The sequence below is a fragment of the Telopea speciosissima genome, chromosome 2 (assembly GCF_018873765.1).
Source record: "Telopea speciosissima isolate NSW1024214 ecotype Mountain lineage chromosome 2, Tspe_v1, whole genome shotgun sequence".
Lineage (NCBI taxonomy): Eukaryota > Viridiplantae > Streptophyta > Magnoliopsida > Proteales > Proteaceae > Telopea > Telopea speciosissima.
Window position 1 is genome coordinate 21,531,795 of NC_057917.1, and position 22,979 is coordinate 21,554,773.

At 47.5% G+C, this 22,979-nt stretch overlaps 1 protein-coding gene across 1 annotated transcript; it reads right to left on the reverse strand.

The window, feature by feature from the left end:
- Positions 1-481: 481 nt before the first annotated feature.
- On the reverse strand, positions 482-1,114 carry LOC122650551. The gene has a single exon (XM_043843954.1). The coding sequence runs from the start codon at positions 1,112-1,114 to the stop codon at positions 482-484; it is 633 nt and encodes a 210-aa protein (XP_043699889.1).
- Positions 1,115-22,979: the final 21,865 nt, after the last annotated feature.

Sequence of the window (22,979 nt, forward strand, 5' to 3'; positions counted from 1 at the left end):
AGGGCAAAACTCAAGATTGAAGGCTGAGAAGAAGGTTCAACTCACAACCCTCTCGACCAAGCTATGAGGATACCAGCAAGAGGTGGCTGAGCTCGAGGCTGAGCTAGCTGATCTAGAGCGCCGTAGGAAGGCTGTGTCCAAGAAATTGGAGCGGGTCAAGGCTGCTCTAGCCACTAGGGTGTCCTCTGCCACTGCTAAAACGCAGGTATACTGCACCATCTTATCGACGGGGGAGAAGCTCTCATGCCAAGTAGCCTTTGCTCGATCGAAGATTGACAAGGTCAAGAAGCTGTTGGAGCAAGTTCGAGGGGATTTCGAGGGTAAACCTAGAACCGCATGATGTTGTAGTGAACTCACTCTTTTTTGGCCGATCTTTGATGATCTGGCCCTTGGTACCAATTATTTTATGGTGGCCGATATGTCTCGCATTAAATAATCTTTTTTTTTTTTTTTTGGTGTGTGGCCGGTTCTCGACCTTGGATCATTTTGCCACCTCCCACATTGTTGGGTGGTACTTTTCCAAATACTTGCCATTCAACAGCGTTAGCTGCACGTGGCAATCCACTGTTCTCAAGCAATACGCCCCAACCTTCAAGATCTGATGCACAACAGACGGTCCTTCCCAGGTAGGCGACCATTTCCCAAATTTGGGATCCTTGTGCCTAATTGGTAACATGGCTTTCAAAACTAGGTTTGCCTCAGCAAATGCCTTAGGCCTGACCATTTTGTTATAGGCTTTAGCCACTTTGACCTTTTGAGCCTGAACCCGGTCGAGGGCCAACAAACGCTCTTTGTCCAAATCATCAAGCTTGGCCATTATGGAATCCTTATACTGACCGGGGGTTATCTCGTACTGTCTTGCCACCCGTAGGGACTTTACAGTCACTTCCATAGACAGGATGGCATCATGACCAAAGGTTAGCGCATAGGGGGTTGTCCCTGTTGCTGTCCTCTTTGAGGTCCTGAAAGCCCAAAGAACTTCTGATAGCATCTCCGCCCAAGACCTTTGGTTGTCATCGATGACTTTGGACAATTTTGCCTTGATAACTTTATTACTTGCTTCGGCTTGACAGTTGCCCTGCGCATAGTAGGGCATCGAGAAGGTTACGGTCATGCCATACTCCTGCGCAAATTAAGACACTTCCCCCTAGAGAAAACTGACCCATTATCACAGGTGAGGGTCTCAGGCAGGCCAAAGCGGTGTATTATCTCATGCTTCATAAACCTTATCACGTCGGCCTGGCTGACCGACTTCATTGGCACAGCTTCCACCCACATGGTAAAGTAATCAGTTGCCACGATAACGAATGCATACCCCTGGGCCGATGGGGGAGTAACCTTCCTAATTAGATCAAGAGCCCATCCTCTAAACGGCCAAGGCTTGATGATGGGATGAAGCTGTGTCACAGGCACTCCTTGCATGGACGCATGCCTTTGACAAGCCTGTCACCCTTTTACATACTTAATGCAGTCCTGCAAGATGGTCTGCCAATAATAGCCATGGCGCCTAAGCAGCCATCTCATCTTAATTCCAGCCTGGTGGGAGCCACAAATCCCCTCGTGCACTTCGGCCATGATGAGCATAGACTCATTCAATCCTACGCACTTGAGTAGGAGATCATCCTGACCCCGCTTAAACAATTCTTCTCCAAGTAGCAGATAATTCAATGCATGATACCTCATCTTCCGATCTACTTTGGCATCAGGATTCTGGAGGTAATGAATGATCGGAGACCTCGAATCTGGCTGAACCTCATCCAAATTCCCCACCTCAAACGCTTCTCCCTCCAAGATGGACGAGAAAGTCTTCCTCTGGATGATGAACACCTTCTCCACTTCTCCCTTCGAGAACGAAACACTTGAAGCAGCTTGGGCCAGGCCGTTCACCACACTATTCTCTGCTCGTGGGATATGCTTGACCGTGCTGTCATCAAACTTGCCCAAACACGACTGAGCCAGAGACAAATATGGGAGCAAGGTCTGACTCTCAGAGCGGTACTCCTTGGCCAGATGCCTGATGACTAACTGGGAGTCACTAACGACTTTGACATTCTAGGCTCCCATCGCATTGAGGGTCCTAAGGCCGATTATTAAGGCCTCATACTCAGCCTGATTGTTTGTACATGGAAAACAAAGCTGGAAGGTGAGATGAGTCTCAACGCCGGCGGGGGATACCAATACTATCCCTGCCCCTGCTGAGGCTCTAGTCCTAGATCCATCAAAGAATAATTTCCAGGGTGTCTGTGCAACGGCATTCACCTCTTCGCTCATGCCTACCTCCCCTAACTCGAGTGGGGGATGCACTATGAGGAAGTCAGCTAAAGCCTGGCCTTTGATCGATTTCTGTGGCACATATTGGAGTGAGAACTCCGTTAAGGCCATCATCCATTTTCCTATCCGCCCCCGTATAATCGGTCTAGAAAGCATATACTTAATGACATCTATTTGACAAAGGACCAACACTGATGTGGGCAGTAAGTAATACCTGAGTTTTGTATAGGCAACATACAATGCCAAGCAAAGCTTCTCGATGGGCACGTACTTCTTTTCCACATCGGTCAAGGCACGGCTTAAGTAATAAATAGCCTGCTCAAAGCTAACTTCATTGTCTTGAGCAAATAGACTGCCAATCGACTCATCTGAGGCTGAGATATACAGCTTGAGTAGCACTCCCTTTCGTGGCGACATCAACACAGGGGGTTTGGTCAAATAACGCTTTAGCTCTTTAAAAGCCTGCTGGTGCTTAACCCCCTAGCAAAACTCATCGTTTGACCAAAGTCGTAACAATGGAGAGAAAGTCCTAACCCAACTAGCGGAGTTGGAGATAAACCTCCTAAGGAAGTTGATCTGTCCCAAGAACTTTTGAAGTTCCTTCTTATTCCTTGGAGACGGCGTATGCATGATTGCCTTGGTCTTATTCTTATCGACCTCAATTCCTTTCTAGTGAATAAGAAAACCAAGGAAATTTCCTGCTAACACCCCAAAAGCGCATTTATGGGGATTCATCTTAAGGCCATGGCACCTCATTCGCTCAAAGGATCTCCGGAGTTGCTTAAGGTGCTCCTCCTGACTCATGGACTTGACCACGACATCATCAATGTATACCTCCAAAAAATGACCAATCATGTCATGGAAAATGAGGTTCATTCTCCTTTGGTACGTGGCCCCAGCGTTCTTCAAGCCGAAGGGATTCACGACCCACTCAAACGTCCCAATAGCCCCAGGGCATATAAAGGCCATTTTGGACACGTCCTCCTTGATAATAAATATTTGATTATACCCTGAATGTCCATCCATAAATGATAGGATCTGATCCTTTGCAGCCGAGTCGACCAGCATGTTTGCCATTGGCATTGGATACTCATCCTTGGGAGTCACGATGTTCAGGTCTCAAAAATCTATACAGACTCTCAACTTCCCGTTCTTCTTAAGGACAGGGACGACACTTTCCAGCCACTGGACATAGCGGGTGGGCCGAATGAACCCTGCCTTAAGAAGCCTCTCAATCTTGTCCTTAATCTTTGCCACAACCCTGAGCGCCATGTGCCTAGGGAGTTGTTTGACCGGTTTACACCCTTCCAGGATGGGTAAACGGTGCTCAACAAGACCCCGGTCTAAACCAGGCAATTCGGTATAGTCCCAAGCAAAACAATCTCTATATTCCATTAACAAGTTTACAATTGATGCCTGGAAACCCGGAGCGAGTAAGCCACTAACAAATGTCAGCCTCTTGACATCCCCAGAGCCTAAATCAATCTCCTCGAGTGGATCTTGGACTTAGGCCAACGTCTCCTCCATCTTGGGTGGCAACAGCCAGAGATGTTTCAACTCCAATCCTCGGCATGGGTCTTCACCATCTGTAGAGCACTAGGCCATATGGGCCTGGGCCGGCACCAAACGTTGTTCCAGACTGTAGAGACCCAACCTCTTTATTATATCTATCGCTACGCCTTCCTTCTTGGATCTCCTATCCATCGAACCTCACTTTGCTCAGCGTAGGCCCATCGACACATGATGGCCTAAGAAGCCTAGAAAGGGTGTAGCTCAACTGCTCAACATTTTTGGCCACTGTCGTGTTGTTGCCATCGCTGTCGGTCTTTCATCCTCGTCCTGATCGACGCACATAATGGGGGTAATCTCTCCACCGTAGAGCCTAGCCTCCGTGTGATTCGCATTGACAAGGAAAGTCCTGCTGTCAACACTCACCCACTCGATCTTTCCTTTGTCATTCTAGAAGACCAACAACTGATGGAGAGACGATGGGATGCAGCTATTGGCGTGGATCCAATCTCGTCCCAACCAAGCATTATAATTGGCATCAACGTCCATAACAAAGAAGGCGGTCAAGGATTCCTTACCCCCAATCCTGAGATCAATCGGGAGTATCCCTTGGGGTTTAGAAGCTCCGCCCAGAAAGTTGGTGACTGAGACGTCTGCCGATAGGAGTTCGGTCTCATCATGGCCTAAACGCTTCATCATCCTTAAGGGAAGTATGTTAACCACAGCTCCGTTATCGACCAAAACTTGCGAAACAGACTTCCTATTCATCTAGACATTGATGTACAAAGGCTTCAAATGCTGTGTCATCTCTTTGCTAGGCTTCTCGAAGCTCACACTAGACTGGGTGGACTGTTGCCCCTTGGCCAATGACCCTGGGTCAGTCATGCCGATCGTCAACAAGTCATGAGGGATGGGGCTTTCGACCACACTTTTGGGATCAACGCCCATGATCATAGGACTGCCATCTTCCTCCTCAAACTCCTCATCGATGACATCCACGACCTCACAACTTGACTGGTACATCTGTGGTAAAACATACACCATATTGGTCGGGGCCTTGAACGGGACTGGGGTCTTCACCGAGATCGTACCGATCATCATGGTCTAGATGTATCGTTGAAGCTCAGAATCATTGGTATACTCCTGCTCCGAATAATTGGATGTTCCCTTCTCAAAAGAAGAGGACTCAGACTCGGTCAACCCCTTTTCTTCTCCTGCTGTGGTAAGATAACCCGAGGCCAACTGCTGATCTACCTTGAAACTTGCTTTAGATCCCTTGCCTAAGGCTGCAGGCTTCGTCTCAGTCAACATCTTCTCCTTCCCCTTTGAAGGGGGCTTGATCTTCTGTTGGCTACCTCCTTTGTCGACCTCGGGGTGGCCCGTCAAAAGTGAGGTCTCCTCACGATCATCCCTCTCCTTTGGGAGCCTGCCGCTCCTCCCTTGCTGCCTTTGCCATCTGCGTTTCTGGGTTCTGGTCATCCTCCTCCCTTAGTCAAAAGGGAACTTTGGATGTCTCGCCACATTCCAATGATAATCCCTCTCGGCCCTTGATCTGGGAATCACCATCCTGGGCGGATAGGGCATGGAGAACCCTCTTGGTGAGCCCTCTCGCACTCCCTACTCTGGTACGGTAATAGCAAATTATAAGCGCATTGGCACCAACGCTAATGGTCTTGCCACTCGATCCTTGGCAGATGGCCGTGGTTGTGGCCTTCTTTCCGATTTGCCAGTTAACTGAAGGCCCAGACCCTCTCCAAAGAATCATCTTTCTGACCTCATCTCTAGCTATCGTACAGGTTCTCTTGACCATCCACAGTCATACCCGATGGCGGGATGCCTTGGCCTGAATTATCTGGTAGGCTCTGCAGCCGGCGCAAGCTTCGCCTCTCCGCCACCTGGCTGATCATCCATTGAAGGAGCTCTCGACTCTATCTAAGGCTTATTCTCATACAGCTTCTTTCAGTGCACACAAACCCCCATTGGAAGCGCTGGTCTAATAATGGTTCAATGGCCTCTGGGTCAACCCCTTTCTTCTTCTCCTCGAAAAAATGCTGGAGATGCTTCAACATGACTAATGTCTCTTTCCTCTTAAGCAGGCGTAACTTTGACAGGTCAGCATCCACCATGTTGACCGGCGGGAAAGGATTCTAGTCGACCAACATGATACCTTTCCCCTTGTCTGGAAACTTCAGGCGCCCATCATTAATAGCTTTCTGCAATGCCATGCTTAAGACAATACAACCATTAGTAGTATGAGTAAAGGAGTTGTGCCACTTACAATACCTTTTTCCCTTGATCTCCTCAGCCAAAGGTATTTGATGTCCCTCCGACAGCTTGATCTGCTTGTCCTTAAGGAGGTGGTCAAAAATTGACTCAGTCTTGGATATATCATAAGAATATAGAGTCCTACTATCTAGATTCCTGGCAGGAGTCAGCTTTGGTGTTGGCTTACCCCTGTGCGCTCGGCTATAGGAGACAGTGCCTTGCACACGTAGGGCTTCCCTGAGACTATCTCGATGATTCTAACCTCACATTCCTCATTAACCTCGAAGTCTGAAAAAGTTAACTGAAATGGGGGTAGTGGCCCCCATGATTGCCAAGGTTGGTTGTTTATAGTAAGTCCCTGAGGACGAAGCCTTTCGGTCTTCCTCCTCCTTGAGGAGCAACTCATAGCTGGTTGCCTGGGCTACAAGCTAACCGAGGTCTGGGAACTCCTGACCGGTAAAAAATGCTTTCGCAATTTAAAGGAAAACCTGCCCAGGGCCATCTTAGTGTATTCTAGCTCTTGTAAAACAGTTGGGCACTTGTATCGCGTCAACTTGAATCTATTAACAAACTTTGTGGCTGACACATCGGGCAATTGGCACATGTATGTCAAATTCACCGTGGAGACACGGGGGTCAATCCAGTAAAATTGGGCATGAAACTGATCCTCCATCTCACACCAAGTTTGAATCGAGTCAGACGGTAAGTTAATGTTCCAAGTAAACGCTAAATCGGTCAGGGAATTTGGGAACAACCTAAGCTTCATGACTTCGTTAGCCCCTAAACTTCCACACTGGGCAATAAACCTCTCTATATGCTCGACAGTAGACGTATTGTCTTCCCCCGAGAACTTAGCAAACTCTGAAATTTTCTGAGTATACCTAAAATCCAACAGGTGATAATGCTTCGGGTAAGGCTTTCTATACACTGGCCTGGTAATAGGCCGAGACAAGGGATTAATTTGCTCCTAGATCAATCGAGTCAAATCCTCCTGGTTAACAAGTACTTGATTGGCCTACTCCGCAATCACCAGCTACCTCAGTCGGACCTCTGCCTGCCCCTCATTGGGGGGTGGAGGAAAATACTCGGCATATAGCCATTATGGCTTTGGTAGATTCATCCTGGGCACCGCCGGCCTTTGATAAAACTCATACTAGCATGGCCAACGTGCTCTCCTCCTCCGGCCTGGAGTCCTGCTATTGGCCCAACCGTGGTGACCGGCATGGCCGGGTTCCAGATCTACAATGCCAGAGCAGTAGCTCCATTTTGGGGGAGTGAGGTCCTAACCGCTGCGCTGCTTAGTCGTGCCGGCTGGCTAGACAAACTACCTGCCTGATTAAAAACACCGGGATAAGCTCCCTGAGCAGCTGGCATGCCGGCTCCTGTCCCTATGTGCTGCCAACTTAAACGACTGAGGTCTGACCGATATGGAGTTGGGCAACCTGAGGCGGCCATTGTTGGGCCAGAAACATCGTAACCAACTCTTCGAAATGGGCCTGGGTACCATTATAAGCCTGGGCCATGGAAGCCACGATGGCTTTCATGTCCTCTATCCCCGATTGTAGGCACCCTTGTGTTTTAGAGGCCGTTTGGGCCTGCCCTTGCAACAGTGCAGCCATGAAAAGGGGTACAGCATCATCCAACTGTTGTTCACCTTGCGCGACTAGCTGATCAGCATTTTCACCATCTAACTCATCCATACTGCTATCCTTGTTATGTTGACTTGCTCTGGTCTCAACCACCATCACTATCGAGTGTCCCACCAGGCGTGCCAAAAATGTTATGCTAAAAATCCTTCAACCAGCGTGGTGTGGCTGGAATGGAGCAAGACACCCTGGTCAGTCGTGGCGGTCAAGAATTCTACTCGTGCCCTGGTATTCCGAGGACTTCTCAAGGACAACAGACAGATAAATGACCCAGACAATGGATTAGAATTACACTTGGATTACTGTTTACACCCAGTTTATGCTGACCCTATCATGGTCAAGAGAGGGGCCTCGGTCGAAGGACAGCTCGTCCAGGAGAGTGACCGATCATGCTCTGACATCTTCGGTCAGGAGTCATTTCATCAGCCAGGAAGGAAAGCGGTTACCACTACAGGAAGTTTCTTTGCAGTTTGTGCTAAGAAGGAGTGGTGGCCTAAAAGTGGCTGGACTTTGGCCGATAATCAAGGGAACCATCTCCGACGGTTACACTTACTATAAATAAGTAGGAGTCGTGGAGAAAGGCATCAATCAAACACATACACAACCTGCAGTTTTATCTATCTTTCCTTTTTCTTACATTTTCTTTTCTTTACTTTCAAGATGGTGTGAACTTAAGGTTTTCTTTCGCTTTATGCACCCTTTTGATTTGCACTATAGATTGTTCACGTCAAGTAATCCAAGTGCAATTCTCTCCACGTATTTGGGTTATCTATTTGGTCTACTATCCCTGAGAAGTCCTCGAATTACCGGGGCACGAGTAGAACCCTAGACAGCCATGGTTGGTCAGTGTCTCATTATAGATTCGACCATACTGCACCGATTGAAGGAAATTTAGCATAACATTTTTGGCACACCCGGTGGGATACTCGATAAGCGATGGTGAACTAAAGTGAGTCAACGTAACAGGGATAGCAATTCGGATGATTCTGATAAAGGAAATACTGGTCAAGTGGTCGCACAGGGCGAACAGTAGTTGGATGCTGCTGTGCCTCCTTACGTGGCTGCATTATTGCAAGGGCAAGCCTGCCCGCCCACAGAGACACAAGGGTACCTGCAGTCAGGAATCGAGGACATGAAGGCCATCGTGGCTTCCATGGCCCAGGCTTATAACGGCACCCAGACTCGTTTTGAAGAATTAGTCACGATGTTTCTGGCTCAATAGCGGCCTCCTCAGGTTGTCCAGCTGCGTATCGGCCAAACCCTGACAGGTCAAGTTGGTAGCACGGTTAGGACAGGAGCCAGAATGTCGATAGCCCAGGGATCTTATCCTGGAGTGTTCGATCAAGCGGGAAGTTTGTCCAGCCAATCGGCATAGTAAAATGGTGTAGCGGTTAGGACCTCGCTTCCTCAGAATGGAGCTACAGCCCCGGCGGTGCAAGTTGGGAATCCGACCGTGCCGACCGTCATGACATGCCCAGCAGCGAGACTTCAGATTGGAGGGGAGCGCACCGGCCAAGCGAGTACAAGCTTTTATCAGAGGCCGACGGTGCCCCGGATGAACCTACCAGAGCCAGAGTGGTCGTACACCGGTCATTTTCCTCCAGCACCCAACGAAGGCCAGGCAGAGGTCCGATCGAGGTCGGTGGTGGCGAAGCAGGCCAATCAGGTACTTGTTAATCAGGAGGATCTGACCCGATTGATCCAAGAGCAGATCAATCCCTTGTTCCAGCCCATTACCCAGTCGGTGTACAGGAAACCATACCTAGAATATTATGACCAGCTAGACCTCAGGTACACCCAAAAAATCTCACAGTTCGCTAAGTTCTTGGGAGAAGACAATACATCTACTGTCGAGCATGTAGCAAGATTTATCGCCCAGTGTGGAACCCTAGGAGCTAACGAGATCATGAAATTGAGGTTGTTCCCAAATTCCCTAACTGGTTCAGCGTTTACATGGTACATTAACTTTCCAGCTGACTTGATTCAAACTTGGCGTGAGATGGAGGATCAATTCCACTCCCAGTTCTGTCGGATTGACCCCCTCGTCTCCATAGAAGATTTGGCACACATGTGTCAGTTACCTGATGAGTTAGCTGTGAAATTTGTTAATAGATTCAGGTTGGCACGATATAAGTGTCCAACTATTTTGCAAGAGCCAGACTACGCTAAGATGGCCTTGGGCGGGCTTTCTTTTGAGTTACGTAAGCGCTTTACCGGCCAGGAGTTCCCAGACCTCAGCTTGTTGCCCAGGCAACCAGCTATGAGCTGGTCCTCAAGGAGGAGGAAGACCAAAAGGCTTCGTCCTCTGGGACATATTATAAGCAACCAGCCTTGGGAATCATGGGGGCCTCAACCCCTAGTCAAACCCTATTAATTTCTCAGACTTCGAGGTCGATAAAGAGTGCAAAGTTAGCATCGCTGAGATAGTCTCGAGAAAGCCCTATGTGTGCAAGGTCCTGTCTCCCATGGCCGAGCGCATCGAGACAAGCCCAAGGCCAAAGCTGACTCCGGCTAGGAATCTCGACAGTAGGGCTCGGTATTCTTATGATATATCCAAGGCCGAGTAAATTTTTTACCACCTTTTGAAGGACAAACAGATTAAGTTGTCGGAGGGGCATCAGATACCTTCAGCCAAGGAGATTAAAGGGAAAAAGTATTGTAAGTGGCACAATTCCTTCACTTATAATACTAATGATTGTATTATTTTACGCATGGCATTGGAGAAAGCTATTAATGATGGGCGCTTGAAGTTGCCGGACAAGGGAAAAGGCATTATGTTGGTTGACGAGAATCCATTCCCGTCGATCAATATGGTAGACGCTGACTTATCAAAACTACGCTTGCTCAAGAGGAAAGAGCCATTGGTCACATTGAATCATCTCCAGCATTTATCTGAGGAAAAGAAGAAAGGTGTCGACCCAGAGGTTATCGAGCCGCTACCCAGCCAGAGCTTTCTGTGGGGGGTTTATATGCATTATAAGAAACTGTATGCAAACAAGCCCCAGGAGGAATTGAGCGCTCCAGACGTCCAACCTGGAGACAGGGAGGTAAAGCTCGCACGGCCCCCAAGAGCTAGTAGAGAGGCCAGGTTGGGGCACCCGATCACTACTTATGAACGTGGACGGTCAAGAGACTCCCCACGACAATTGGAGATAAGGTCAGGAGGATGATTCATGGAGGATTCGGGCCGACAGGTGGCTAGCAGACCGAAAAGAAGGTCAGGGCAGAAGCCATCAACAAAGGATCAATTGGCAAGGCCGTCAGCATTGGCACCGACACGACTGCAATCGATCATCTCCATACCAGAGCAAGGAGTGCAGGATGAGCCTCCACGAGGTTTCACTGTGTCATATCCACCTAGGATGGTGATTCCCTGATCAACGACCGAGAGGAATTATCAGCGGAATGTGGCAAGACATCCAAAATTTCCTTTCAACTAGGAGAGAAGGATGACCAGAAGAAATGTAGGCGACAGAGGTAGCAAGCCGCGGCACGCCGCCAGGCTAAAGGGCCACCGGGCTGTGTGGATACGTCCTCGGCCAGGAAGGAGCAAAAGCGACAGGTACGCAGGCTCCCGAGGGAGAGGGGTGACCAAGGGGACACCTCCCTTTCCACAAGTCAGTCGGAGGCTAGCAAAGGAAGCAGCCAACAGACGGCCAAGCCCCACTCAAACGGAAAATAGAGGATGCTAGCCGAAATAGAGCCTGTAGTCGGTGGTAAAGAGTCTGAAGTGAGTTTTGAGGTGGATCAGCAGCTGACCTCAGGGTACCCAGCCTCAGCAGGAGAAGGAAAATGATTGGCGGAGTCTGAGTCATCCTCCTCTGAGAAAGGAACTTCCAACTATTCAGAACAGGAGTATACTAATGATTCAAAGCTCCAGTGGTATATTCAGACCATGATGGTTGGCACAGTCCCGGTGCCGGTAAAGACACCAGTTCCATTCAAGGCCCTGGCCAACATGGTCTATATGCTGCCACAAGTATACCAGTCGAATTGTGAGTTCGTAGACATTGTGGACAAAGAATTTGAGGAGGAAGACGGCAGCCCTATGATCATAGGCGGTGATCCTGAAAGTGTGGCTGAGGGCCCTGTCTCTCATGGCATGTTGTCGATTGGTGTGACTGATGCAGGGGCAGTATCCAAAGTACAGCAGTCTCCCCAGTCGAGCGCAAGTTTTGAGAAGCCCAGTAAAGAGATGACACAGCATCTGAAAACTTTGTACGTCAACGTTTAGCTGAATGAAAAGTCTATGCCATGAGTTCTAGTTGACAGTGGAGCCATGGTCAACATCCTTCCCTCAAGAATGATGAAGCGTCTGGGCTATGATGAGGCCAAGCTTTTTTCAACAGACGTCTCGGTCACCAACTTCCTCGATGGGGCTTCCAAACCTAAGGGGATACTCCCAATCGATGTCAGGATTGGGGGCAAGGAGTCATTAACCGCCTTCTTTGTGATGGATGCTAATGCCAATTATAATGCTTTGCTAGGATGAGACTGGATCCACGCCAACAGTTGCATCCCATCGTCTCTCCACCAATTGTTGGTTTTCTGGAACGATAAAGGAAATATCAAGTGGGTGAATGCTGACAACAGGCCTTTCCTGGTCAACGTAAATCATGCAGAGGATAGGCTCTGCGGAGGAGAAATCACCGCTATCACGTTCATCAGGCAAGATGAAGATAGGAGATCGACAACAATGACCACAGCCTCCACGGTGGCCGAAGATGCTGAGCAGCTGAGTTTCGCCCTCTCTAGGCTCTTTAGGCCATCAGGTATGGACGGGCCTACACTGAGCAAAGCCAAGGTTGATGGATAGAAGACCTGAGAAGGAAGGCATTGTGGTTGATATAATAAAGAGGCTGGATCATTTTAACCTGGAATAATGGCTAGAGCCAGCCCAGGCCCGCATGGCCGAGTTTTCTACCCACAGTGAGGACTCAGGCTGAGGGTTGGAGCTGAAGCATCTCTGGCCGGCACCGCCCAAGATGGTGGAGACATTGGCTGAGGTCCAGGACCCACTCGAAGAGATCAATCTGGGCTCTGGGGGCATCAAAAGGCCAACATTTATTAGTGGCTTACTCTCCCCGGAGTTTCGGGCGTCTATTGTAAACTTGTTGATGGAATATAAAGACTGTTTTGATTGGGACTATACTGAATTGTTTGGTTTAGACTGGAAGGTTGTTGAGTACCGTTTATCTATGCTGAAAGGATGTAAATCGGTCAAACAACTCCCAAGGCGCATGGTTCCTGAGGTTGTGGTAAAGATTAAAGACGAAATCGAGAGACTTCTTAAGACAAAAAGTTGAGAGTTTATATAGACTTCCGGGACCTGAATGCTGCAACCCCAAAGGACGAGTACCCAATGCTGATGGCCGATATGCTTGTCGATTCGGCCACAAAGCACTAGATCTTGTCGTTCATGGATAGGCACTCAGGGTACAATCAGATATTTATTGCCGAGGAGGACATGTCCAAAATGGCTTTCAGGTGCCCGGGGGCTATTGGGACGTTTGAGTGGGTCGTGATGCCTTTCGACCTGAAGAATGCTGGAGCCACATATCAAAGGGGAATGAACCTCATCTTCCATGACATGATTGGTCACTTTCTGGAGGTGTACATCAATGATGTCATGGTTAAATCCATGAGCCAAGAGGAGCACCTTGAACACCTTCGGAGATCCTTTGAGCGGATGAGGCACCATGATCTCAAAATGAACCCTCTCAAGTGTGCCTTTAGGGTATCCGCAGGAAACTTCCTTGGGTTCCTGGTGCATCAGAAGGGGATTGAGGTTGATAAGAACAAGACTAAGGCGATCCTGCAGATGTTGGCTCCTAGGAATAAAAAAGAGCTTCAGAAGTTCTTGGGACAGGTCAACTTCCTCAGGAGGTTTATCTCCAACTCCGCTAGCCGAGTAAGGGCCTTTTCTCCATTACTTCAGCTCCGGTCAAGCGATGAGTTCCATTGGGGAATTGAGTAGCAGCAAGCCTTTGAGGAATTAAAGCGTTATCTGACTGAACCCCCAGTATTGATTCCTCCGCGAAGGGGAGTGCCGCTTAAGTTGTATGTCTCAGCCTCAGAGGAAATGATTGGCAGCCTACTCGCCCAAGATAATGAGCTTGGCTTCAAGCAGGCTGTTAACTATTTAAGTCATGCCTTGATCGATGTGGAAAGAAAGTATGTGCCTATTGAAAAGCTTTGTTTGGTGTTGTACGTCGCCTGTACCAAACTCAGGTATTACTTGTTGCCCACGACGGTGTTTGTTCTTTACCAAACAAATGTTATCAAGTATATGCTCTTTAAACCAATTATCAGAGGCCGGATTGGAAAATGGATGATTGCCTTGACTGAGTTCTCGCTCTAGTATGTGCCCTAGAAGTTGGTCAAAGGCCATGCACTGGCTGACTTCCTGGCTGTGCATCCTCCTTTGGAGTTGGGAGAACCAAGCGTGAGCGAAGGGGTAATTGCTATTGCGCAGGCGGCCTAAAAATTGTTCTTTGATGGGTCCAGGACTAGTGCCTCAGCAGGCACGGGGATAATGTTGGTGCCCCCAGCTGGTGTTGAAACCTACCTTGCTTTCCAACTATGCTTCCCATGCACAAACAACCAAGTTGAGTATGAGGCCTTGATAATCGGCCTGAAAACCCTCAATGCACTCGGAGCCAAGAATGTAGAGGTCGTTGGTGATTCTCAATTGGTCATCAAGCATCTGGCCAAGGAATACCGTTGTGAGAGCCAGGCCCTGCTCCCATTTTTGGCGCCTGCCCAGTAATACTTGGTCAAGTTCGATGACAACTCGGTCAAGCATGTTCCCAGGCCAGAGAACAGTGTGGCAAATGGTCTTACTCAAGCAGCATCAAGTGTCTCATTCTCGAAGGGAGAGGTCAAGAGGTTATTTATTATTCAGAAGAAGGCGTTCTCGTCCATCCTGGAAGAAGGAGCATTGGAGGTGGGGAACCTGGATGAGGTCTGACCAGATTGAGGTCTCCGATCATCCATTATCTCCAAAATCCAAATGCTAGAGTTGACCAGAAGACAAGGTATCTTGCATTGAACTATCTTCTGCTGGGTGAAGAGTTGTACAAGCAAGGTTAGGATGATCTCCTGTTGAAGGGCTTGGGGTTAAACGAGTCAATGCTCGTTATGGCCGAGGCTCATGAAGGAATTTGTGCGTCCCATCAGGCCGGCATCAAGATGAGATGGCTGCTAAGGCGCCATGGCTATTACTGGCCAACCATTTTGCAGGACTGCATCAAGTATGCAAAGGGTTTCCAGGCGTGTCAGAGGCATGCACCCAAGCAAAACGTGCCGACGGCGTAGCTCCACCCCATCGTAAAGCCGTGGCCGTTCAGGGGATGGGCCCTTGATTTGATTGGGAAGGTGACCCCCCCATTGGCCTAGGGGCATGTGTTTATATCGTGGCAACTGACTACTTCACCAAGTGGGTGGAGGCTGTGCCGATGAAGTCGGTCAGCCAGGCTGATGTGATTAGATTTGTAAAGCGTGAGTTAATACATCGTTTCGGCCTTCCTGAGACCCTTACTTGTGACAATGGATCAGTCTTCTCTGGTGGGGAGGTGTTCCAGTTTGCTTGAGAGTATGGCATAACAGTTACCTTTTCGACACCCTACTATGCACAGGGTAACGGCCAAGCAGAGGCAAGCAACAAGGTCATTAAGGCGAATTTGTCCAAGGTTATTGATGATAACCCAAGATCCTGGGCGAAGATGTTATTAGAGGTGTTGTGGGCTTTTAGGACTTCAAAGAGGACGGCGACAGGGACAACCCCCTTATGCGCTGACTTTTGGTCATGATGCTATCCTGCCTATGGAGGTGACTGTGAAGTCTCTATAGGTGGCGAGACACTACGAGATGTCCCCGAGTCAGTACAAGGACTCTATGATAGCCGAACTCGATGGCTTGGATGAGGAGCGTCTCTTGGCCCTTGACCGGGTGCAGGCTTAGAAGGCCAAGGTGGCTAAGACCTATAATAAAATGGTCAGACCCAAGGTGTTTTCTGAGTCTGATCTTGTGCTGAAGGCTGTGTTACCGGTCGGGCACAAGGACCCTAAGTTTGGGAAATGGTCACCCACCTGGGGCGGGCCGTTTGTGGTGCATCAAGTTCTAAAAGCTAGGGCTTATCACCTAAGAATATTTGATGATCAAGTGCAGTTAAGGCCGCTGAACGGTAAGTATTTAAAAAGATACCATCCCACAATGTGGGAGGTTGCAAGATGATAAAGGCCAACTGCCCGTCACACAAAGAAAAAAAAAACAAAAAAAAAGATTGTCTAGGCCAAGACACCTCGGCCACCACAAAATAACACGTATCAGGGGCCAGATCTCCAAGGATCGGCCAGAGAAAAGAAAGAGTGTCCACGGGCATCAGGCAGAGCCTATTTTACCTTCCACGTCTTCCTGGATCTGCGCCAACAGCTTTTCAACCCTCTCAATTTTTGATCGTTAAAATGCAACCTGGGGAGAGAGTTTCTCCTCTATCGACAAAATGATGCGATCTGTGTCTTTCTCAGCAATGATGGAGGAAACCCCAGAGGTCAAAGCGGCTTTGAATTTCTCTAGCCTCTCAGAGATAGCCTTCATGTGACGCTCTAACTCAGCCAACTCGCCCTTGAGATTGGCTTCCCCCTGCTGATACCCGCACAGCTTGGTCGAGAGGGTCGTGAGCAGGACCTTCTTTTCGGCCTTCAGCGCTGAATTGTCCCGTTCATCTTCTAGCGACTGGAACGTTCGGGGTAGGATGTGAACTATTAGACAAAGAAGCTCTATGTAGCTAAGGGTTGTTGTACTCTGATCATGAGTGGAGCTAGGGCTGGCAATGATTGTTTGCAGTGCGTCGATCATAGGCTCGGCTTTGTTGCAGGTAAGAATTTGTTCCATGGTCAAAAGGCTATTTTCACCCATGGTCTGCCAAGCCGTTGAAACTTCAGGGGTACCCGACGGCGTCAGTGCAACCTCTTCGATGGTCAGAGTAATAGGGGAGCCCTTGGCAAGGAGATTGTCCAAAGAGTCCAGCAGTAAAGCAACGGGATCTTCTTCTCCTTCTTTCTGCAAGAAAGTGTAAAGGTTAGAGGGGCCTCATTCATGCTGCTGAATGTGAGGGAAGGCGATTATCATACCTGTGAAGCAGGCCCTAGAGGAGGCGTGGCTCGGCCTTCTGTTTCCCCTTCTTGGATGGGGGGCAGTGCAGTTGTTTGCTTCTCAGAAGTTGGAATTATCTGCTAAACCACAGGTTCTTCTTCAACAGGCTTGACAGGGCTTGGTGCAATAATGGCCAAAGGGGTGACGCCCTCGGGGGCAGCAGCAGTCATATTTGATGGTTGTGGGACCAATTTCAGAGGGCTTTCTTCCTTAGTACTCTTTGTAGGAGGGGAAACACAGGAGTCTACCTTGGCTGGAGATGAGTGGGGATTGGCTGGAAATGAGAGTTCTCACGATGAGAGCTGACTTTTTTCCCAGATTGATTTTACGGGGGATGCAGAGCTTAATCTTGCTTGGATGGAGTGGAAAGTAGGACAACTAGCATGGCAGGGTCCTTGGGTGCACCAGACTTAAGAGTGGAGGAGGTGGACTTGCTTGAGCTTGACCGAGAAAGCCTGGATGGTGAGGCTTTGCTGGTTCCTTCACTTTGTTGTTTCTGCACACTTGATTGACTCGGCCAGGGGGCAGGCTTGAGCTGTGATCGGTGGGTCATCACGGTCTTTAAGGGGACATGGTCCGCACTCTCACGAGTGCCTTCACTCTCAGCCTTCTTATTTTTGGCCGTTTCTCGGCGAACCTGTTTGGAGACCTACTGCTTCTCCTCTTTCATTTTTCCTTTTCCTTTCTTATTTCCTTCTTCCTCACTTGCAGTGTCCACGGTCATTATATCTGCAGTTAGAGACCGGTTAACAGGGTTGGCGCATTTTAAAGAGAAAGAAACACGAATCCAAACTTAACCATCAGATTCATTACCTTTGCTGGGTGCTGGTCGTTTCTTTGACAACGCCGACAGCTTTGAACTCTTGGAGCCAAGTTGGCTGGATGTGGAAGATTGCCTCTCCTCCCAGGTGTCAGCTTCATCCTCACTCGATCGATGGAAGTATTCAGACCACCATGCGTCAAAGCTCTTAATGGTAACAGGTAGAGGAGAGAAGTAACATGGCTGGAAGGCCAAGAGAGCTAAGCCGGCCAACAGGGACACATCAGCAATCTAGTCATAAGTCTTTAGGAGGTCTCATCCAGGACCACCATTTGAAACAGAGAAAAAGCAAGGGACTGGAATGACCTGTGTGAGGCCGAACTGTCGGGCTAGAAATTATGGGTTGTAGGGCTATGTGCTGCACATGTTGTTCTTGGTGTGCTTAAGAGACACCCCGTAGTGAAGGTCACGACAGGTCAGGTAAGAGCCCCAAAGATCCCCATGGGCGGCTGGGTCAGCAATTGTGTCACCAAGGCAGCCGGGTAGACTATTCGAAGAATGGAATGGAGTAAAAGCGACTGATGGCCGAACATCCTTGAGGTGAAAAAAGAAATCAAAGCACTCTGTAGTAGAGTGTAGCGGTGGTGGCCGAAGTAACTTGAAACCAACGGCCAAAAACTCGGCGGCCAGGGGACTGGACTGAATTTAGGGAAGTAGGCATTCAAACACAGCTACAAGACCCAGAAGGGACCCCTGCCATGGGCGAACCCGGATTCCACCAGATCGTTGCAACCTTTGTAGAGGGAGGAAAGAACAAATGCTGCGAGATTGACAGAATGGCTAGCAGCCAAAGCATTGGCAAGGCCGAGATACGCTTTAGTGATCTTGTCGGCCCGGGTGCAGATAAGGCAGCGATAGATTCAAGACAACAGAAAAGTGACGTATTCTTGCTTGCTTATAGGACCACTTTGCTTTCGGCTATGAGATAGGTAGGAGGAGTAGCTGGCATTCCTCGTAAGATTCAAGTCCCAGCCAATCCGGGAACAGTTGGAATTGCCATTGATCTCTTCGTCGGCTGACTTCAGGCCCAGGAGTGCACCTATATCAAGGAGGGTTGGCCCCATCATCCCAAAGCTAAAGTGAATGCAGTTGGTCGAGTAGGACCAGAAATGGAGGGCGGCATGGAGAAAATCGACGTCGTAAGGATAGGATGCGTTGGACATCTGGATGACATCGTAGATGCCAAGTTTCCTCCACTCCTCCGCCTTGGCAGCAGACATCCTCCTTACCCACTCGTCCCACTCGGGATAATTGCCAGCCTAATGCCGCTTTATGGCACCAGGTTTATACTTGAAGTTTGGGTTGCCTTTGCGAAACAGGAGGTGCTCAGCCGAATGAGCAGGAAAGTCCTTGAGGGACTAAGTAGCAGAGGGGTCCTCAAAGATGGGACCAAGCACGAAGTGACCTAATTGTGGGATGACCACCCCAAGATTCATAGCAGGGTGCAAGTGGGCACGCTTATCTTCAAACTTCTCGACGACGGTCCGGGTGTCGATGGCTTCTTCTTCTTCGACAGCCATTTTGCCTAGAATTGTAGAGCGAATGGGTTAGAAGGTGCTGCGAAGAAGGTGAAGTGGAGATGAGAGGTCGTCGTGCAATCAGGTAGGGCTGAGGGTTTAAGAAGGATTCTCGCTCTTTTTGAAACTCAAAGAGGAATTATGACTGCCTTGGGAAACGGAGAGGATAACCCAAAAGGCGCGAGCGCCTGAACAGGATTCGACCATGTGTCTGTAACAGGCGACCCTTCAGTAGTCGCACTCACGTCACATTACTGCATGACAGGAAGATATTTTTTTAAGCAAAAACTGGGACGGGCATGAGTTTCGAGGACTCCCCCAATCGACCTCCCAACTCATGTGGGGCATTGTTTACACCCAGTTTGTGCTCACCCTATCATGGTCGAGAGAGGGGCCTCGGTCGAAGGACAGCTCGGCTAGGAGAGTGACCGATCGTGCTCTAACATCTTCGGTCAAAAGTCGTTTCATTAGCCAGGAAGGAAGGCGGTTACCACTACAGGCAGTTTCTTTGCAGCTTGCGCTGAGAAGGAGTGGTGGCCTGAACGTGGTTGGACTTTGGCAGATAATCAAGGGAACCGTCTCCGACGGTTACACTCACTATAAATAAGCAGGAGTCGTGGAGAAGGGCATCAATCAAACACATACACAACCTACAGTTTTATCTATCTTTCCTTTTTCTTGCATTTTCTTTCCTTTACTTTCAAGATGGTGTGAACTTAAGGTTTTTTTTCGCTTTATGCACCCTTTGATTTGCATTGTAGATTGTTCACGTCAAGTAATCCAAGTGCAATTCTCTCCAAGTATTTGGGTCATCTGTTTGTTCTGCTATCCCTGAGAAGTCCTCCGATTACCGGGGCACGAGTAGAACCCTAGAAAGCCACGGTCGATCAGTGTCTCATTATAGATTCGACCATATTGCACCGATTGCAGGAAATTTAGCATAACAATTACTTATCGTGAACGATCTACAGTGCAAATCAAAAGGGTGCATAAAGCAAAACAAGGAAAACCTTAAGTTCACACCATCATGAAAGGAAAGGAAAAAACAATGCAAGGAAAGTAAAGATAAGTAACAACTGCAGGTTTGTTGTGTGTTTGATTGATGTCTCTTCCTTGCTCCTCCTGCTTATTTATATGGTAAGTATAACCGTCTTCCTTGCTTATCGGCCATAACCGCGCCACGTTCAGGCGACCACTCCTTCCCAATCCAAACTGCAAAGAAACTGTCAGCAGTAGTAACCGCCTGCCACCTTGGCCGATGAAACTGCCTCTGATCTAAAGCGCCAAGATGCCATCGATCAACTCGCTTGACCGGGCTGCCCTGTGACCGAAAGCCCCTTCCTAGCCGTGACAAAATAGAGCGAAATTTGGGTATAAACACCCTCCAGAAAGGATTAGCTCTATAATCCGATGATCTTTACCTTCTTTTTAATAATCCTTCAATCATTTCACCGACATGACTTTAGACAATTATAATAATTTATAATTAAAGGGGAATATCAATGGTAACCGGATAACATGGTAAACAACTGCAGCTTACAGAACCAAGGGGAAGTGGATGGATCATGGTTTTAGGAATGGATATTGTATGAGTCAAGTCGGTCTCCATCAATATTGATTCTTAATTGATCTCGAATCAATGGGTTTATTACAAACAAGGACAAAATGTTTAAAAAAACAACTCGATTTTTTAAAGGAAACAGGATTTAGATAGATCCGGATCGATATCAATCGAGACCATGGTTCGTGATCTTGGTATAGGTTGGATCGGATCAATTGATACAGATTGGGATCGTCTAAACTCAAGTAAATATGACACTTTTATCCTTATTTTCAAAAAAAAAATAAATTTTTTTATATTTTTACCCCTGTCTGTATAACCGATACGGATCCGATCCGATATCTCAAACCATGACAATAGATCGATAACAATTACCAAAACCCTAGGATGGATTATGGAAAATGGAAACCAAAAGCGGTTTCTAGTTAGGTAAATGAGTAATTTTGTTATTTAAACTAATTTTGTCAGGTAAACTGGATAAGAATGAAAAGACGCGAAAGAGAAAAGCATTTAAAGGTTACTAAAAACATCCACGTGTCAACAAAGCAAGCAGTTAGCTTACCGGTGGCGGAGCACAGCGGATTACTTAGAATAGTAGAATTGCGTCTCAAAACTAAAGAAAATACCAGAAACTTGCAGCCTTATCTTATGTGGTCTATTCTTATAGTATATAAAACCGCCGGCTTAGGTATCAATTTCAGTTGCGAATTTGGTCTTCTAGTTTTCAGCTATTTATCTTATCCGAAAGGAGAAGATCAGAAATTTGTGATTTGTGAAAGAAATAAAAGAAAAGACAGTCAAGATCAAGAGGAGATCTACCAGACTAAATCTTTGAATAGAGGGTTTAAGCGAAGAGGTTTTCAGAGATGATTTTGGTGGCGATCGTGGCTGAGCTAATGGAGGAGTATACGGTGCTCCTTGCTAGGGTTTTGGAGCATCTCTTCCTCGAAGTCCCCTTTCCAAGACGGATGCGCTTTCTCATACTCAGTAATCTTCCTTATGCTTCTGCCACCATTACCACTCCAAGAATGATTCGAGCCGCAGCATAGCCGTCCTTGGATGGGGAGGTTTCTCTTCTCTTTTCGCTTCTTTCATCTTTTCTTTTCTTTTCTTTTCTTCTTAGTTTCTTTTTCCCCTTTTCTTTTCTTTTGATTATTTGATTTTGTGAGATTGTACTTTGTACATGAAGGATAATATGTAAATATCATTTGTCCTTGAGATCACCCTCATTCAATACCTTGTAATCTATTGGGGTGGTTAGAGACGATTTCGGCTTTGATGAACAGTAAAACCTAGTGGAAAAGGACAAAGTTCGTAATTCTAATTCCGTGCATGCATTACTAAACCGAGCTTTTGTTCATTTTCATGAATAGATGGCTTTTTATCTAAAAAAATTAAAAATAAAAATAAATTGGTGGAGAGGGAGAGAAGGGCACATGCAATTTGGATCCTTTACTGTCGAGCTACCCCGCAAGATTGTGCTACCAAGATACGGTGAAGCATGTAATGATCGCCTTACCTCTGCCCGAATGCCTTGTCCGAGTAGGGATAAGGCGATCATTGCGTGCCTCACTGTATTTTAGAAGCACAATCTTATCAGATAGTTCAGCAGTAAAGGATTTAGATCCGGGCACATGAGGGATTCATTCAAAGGTTTTTCTTTGTGTATCCTGTGTGTTGGGTTCATCGCAAAAGTTGGAATAATAATTTCATATCACATGTGAATAGTTCGATATGAAAACTTATAGATACTTGAACACCTTCTTCTTTAAACTAATTTTTAAAGATGAATTCTATTCAAGTATCTAATAAGTACCAAGAGTAGTATCAAAACAAAAATCTGCATATTGGATTGCTGGAATGTTCCTGTTACTTGCAGCCAAATAAATGGAATAATCCACCTCCTCTTTGGGTTCATAAATATTCTATTAGGTTTTAGTATTTTTCAAACTATATTTTTGAGATTCCATTTATTTGGCTATGAACCGGTTAACAAGAACATTTCTCCAAATAAATAATAGAAAAACTTCGTCTCCCAAATATCTAACAAGGGGTATCCGAATAAAAATCTGGGAGTTCATGAGAACTTGTTTAAAAGTTTTGAGCTGTGGACCGGTGTGAGAAGTCATAAGTCATACACGTACTATAAAGATAAAAGAAGGGGTTTGGTTCAAACCGAGTGTATTGGATGCAATTAGTAATGAGAGAGAGAGAATGAGAGAGAACATGGAATC

Bases quoted from the DNA above. Each gene is read 5' to 3' on its own strand.
- LOC122650551 (XM_043843954.1), bottom strand. From the start codon at position 1,114: ATGACCGTAACCTTCTCGATGCCCTACTATGCGCAGGGCAACTGTCAA.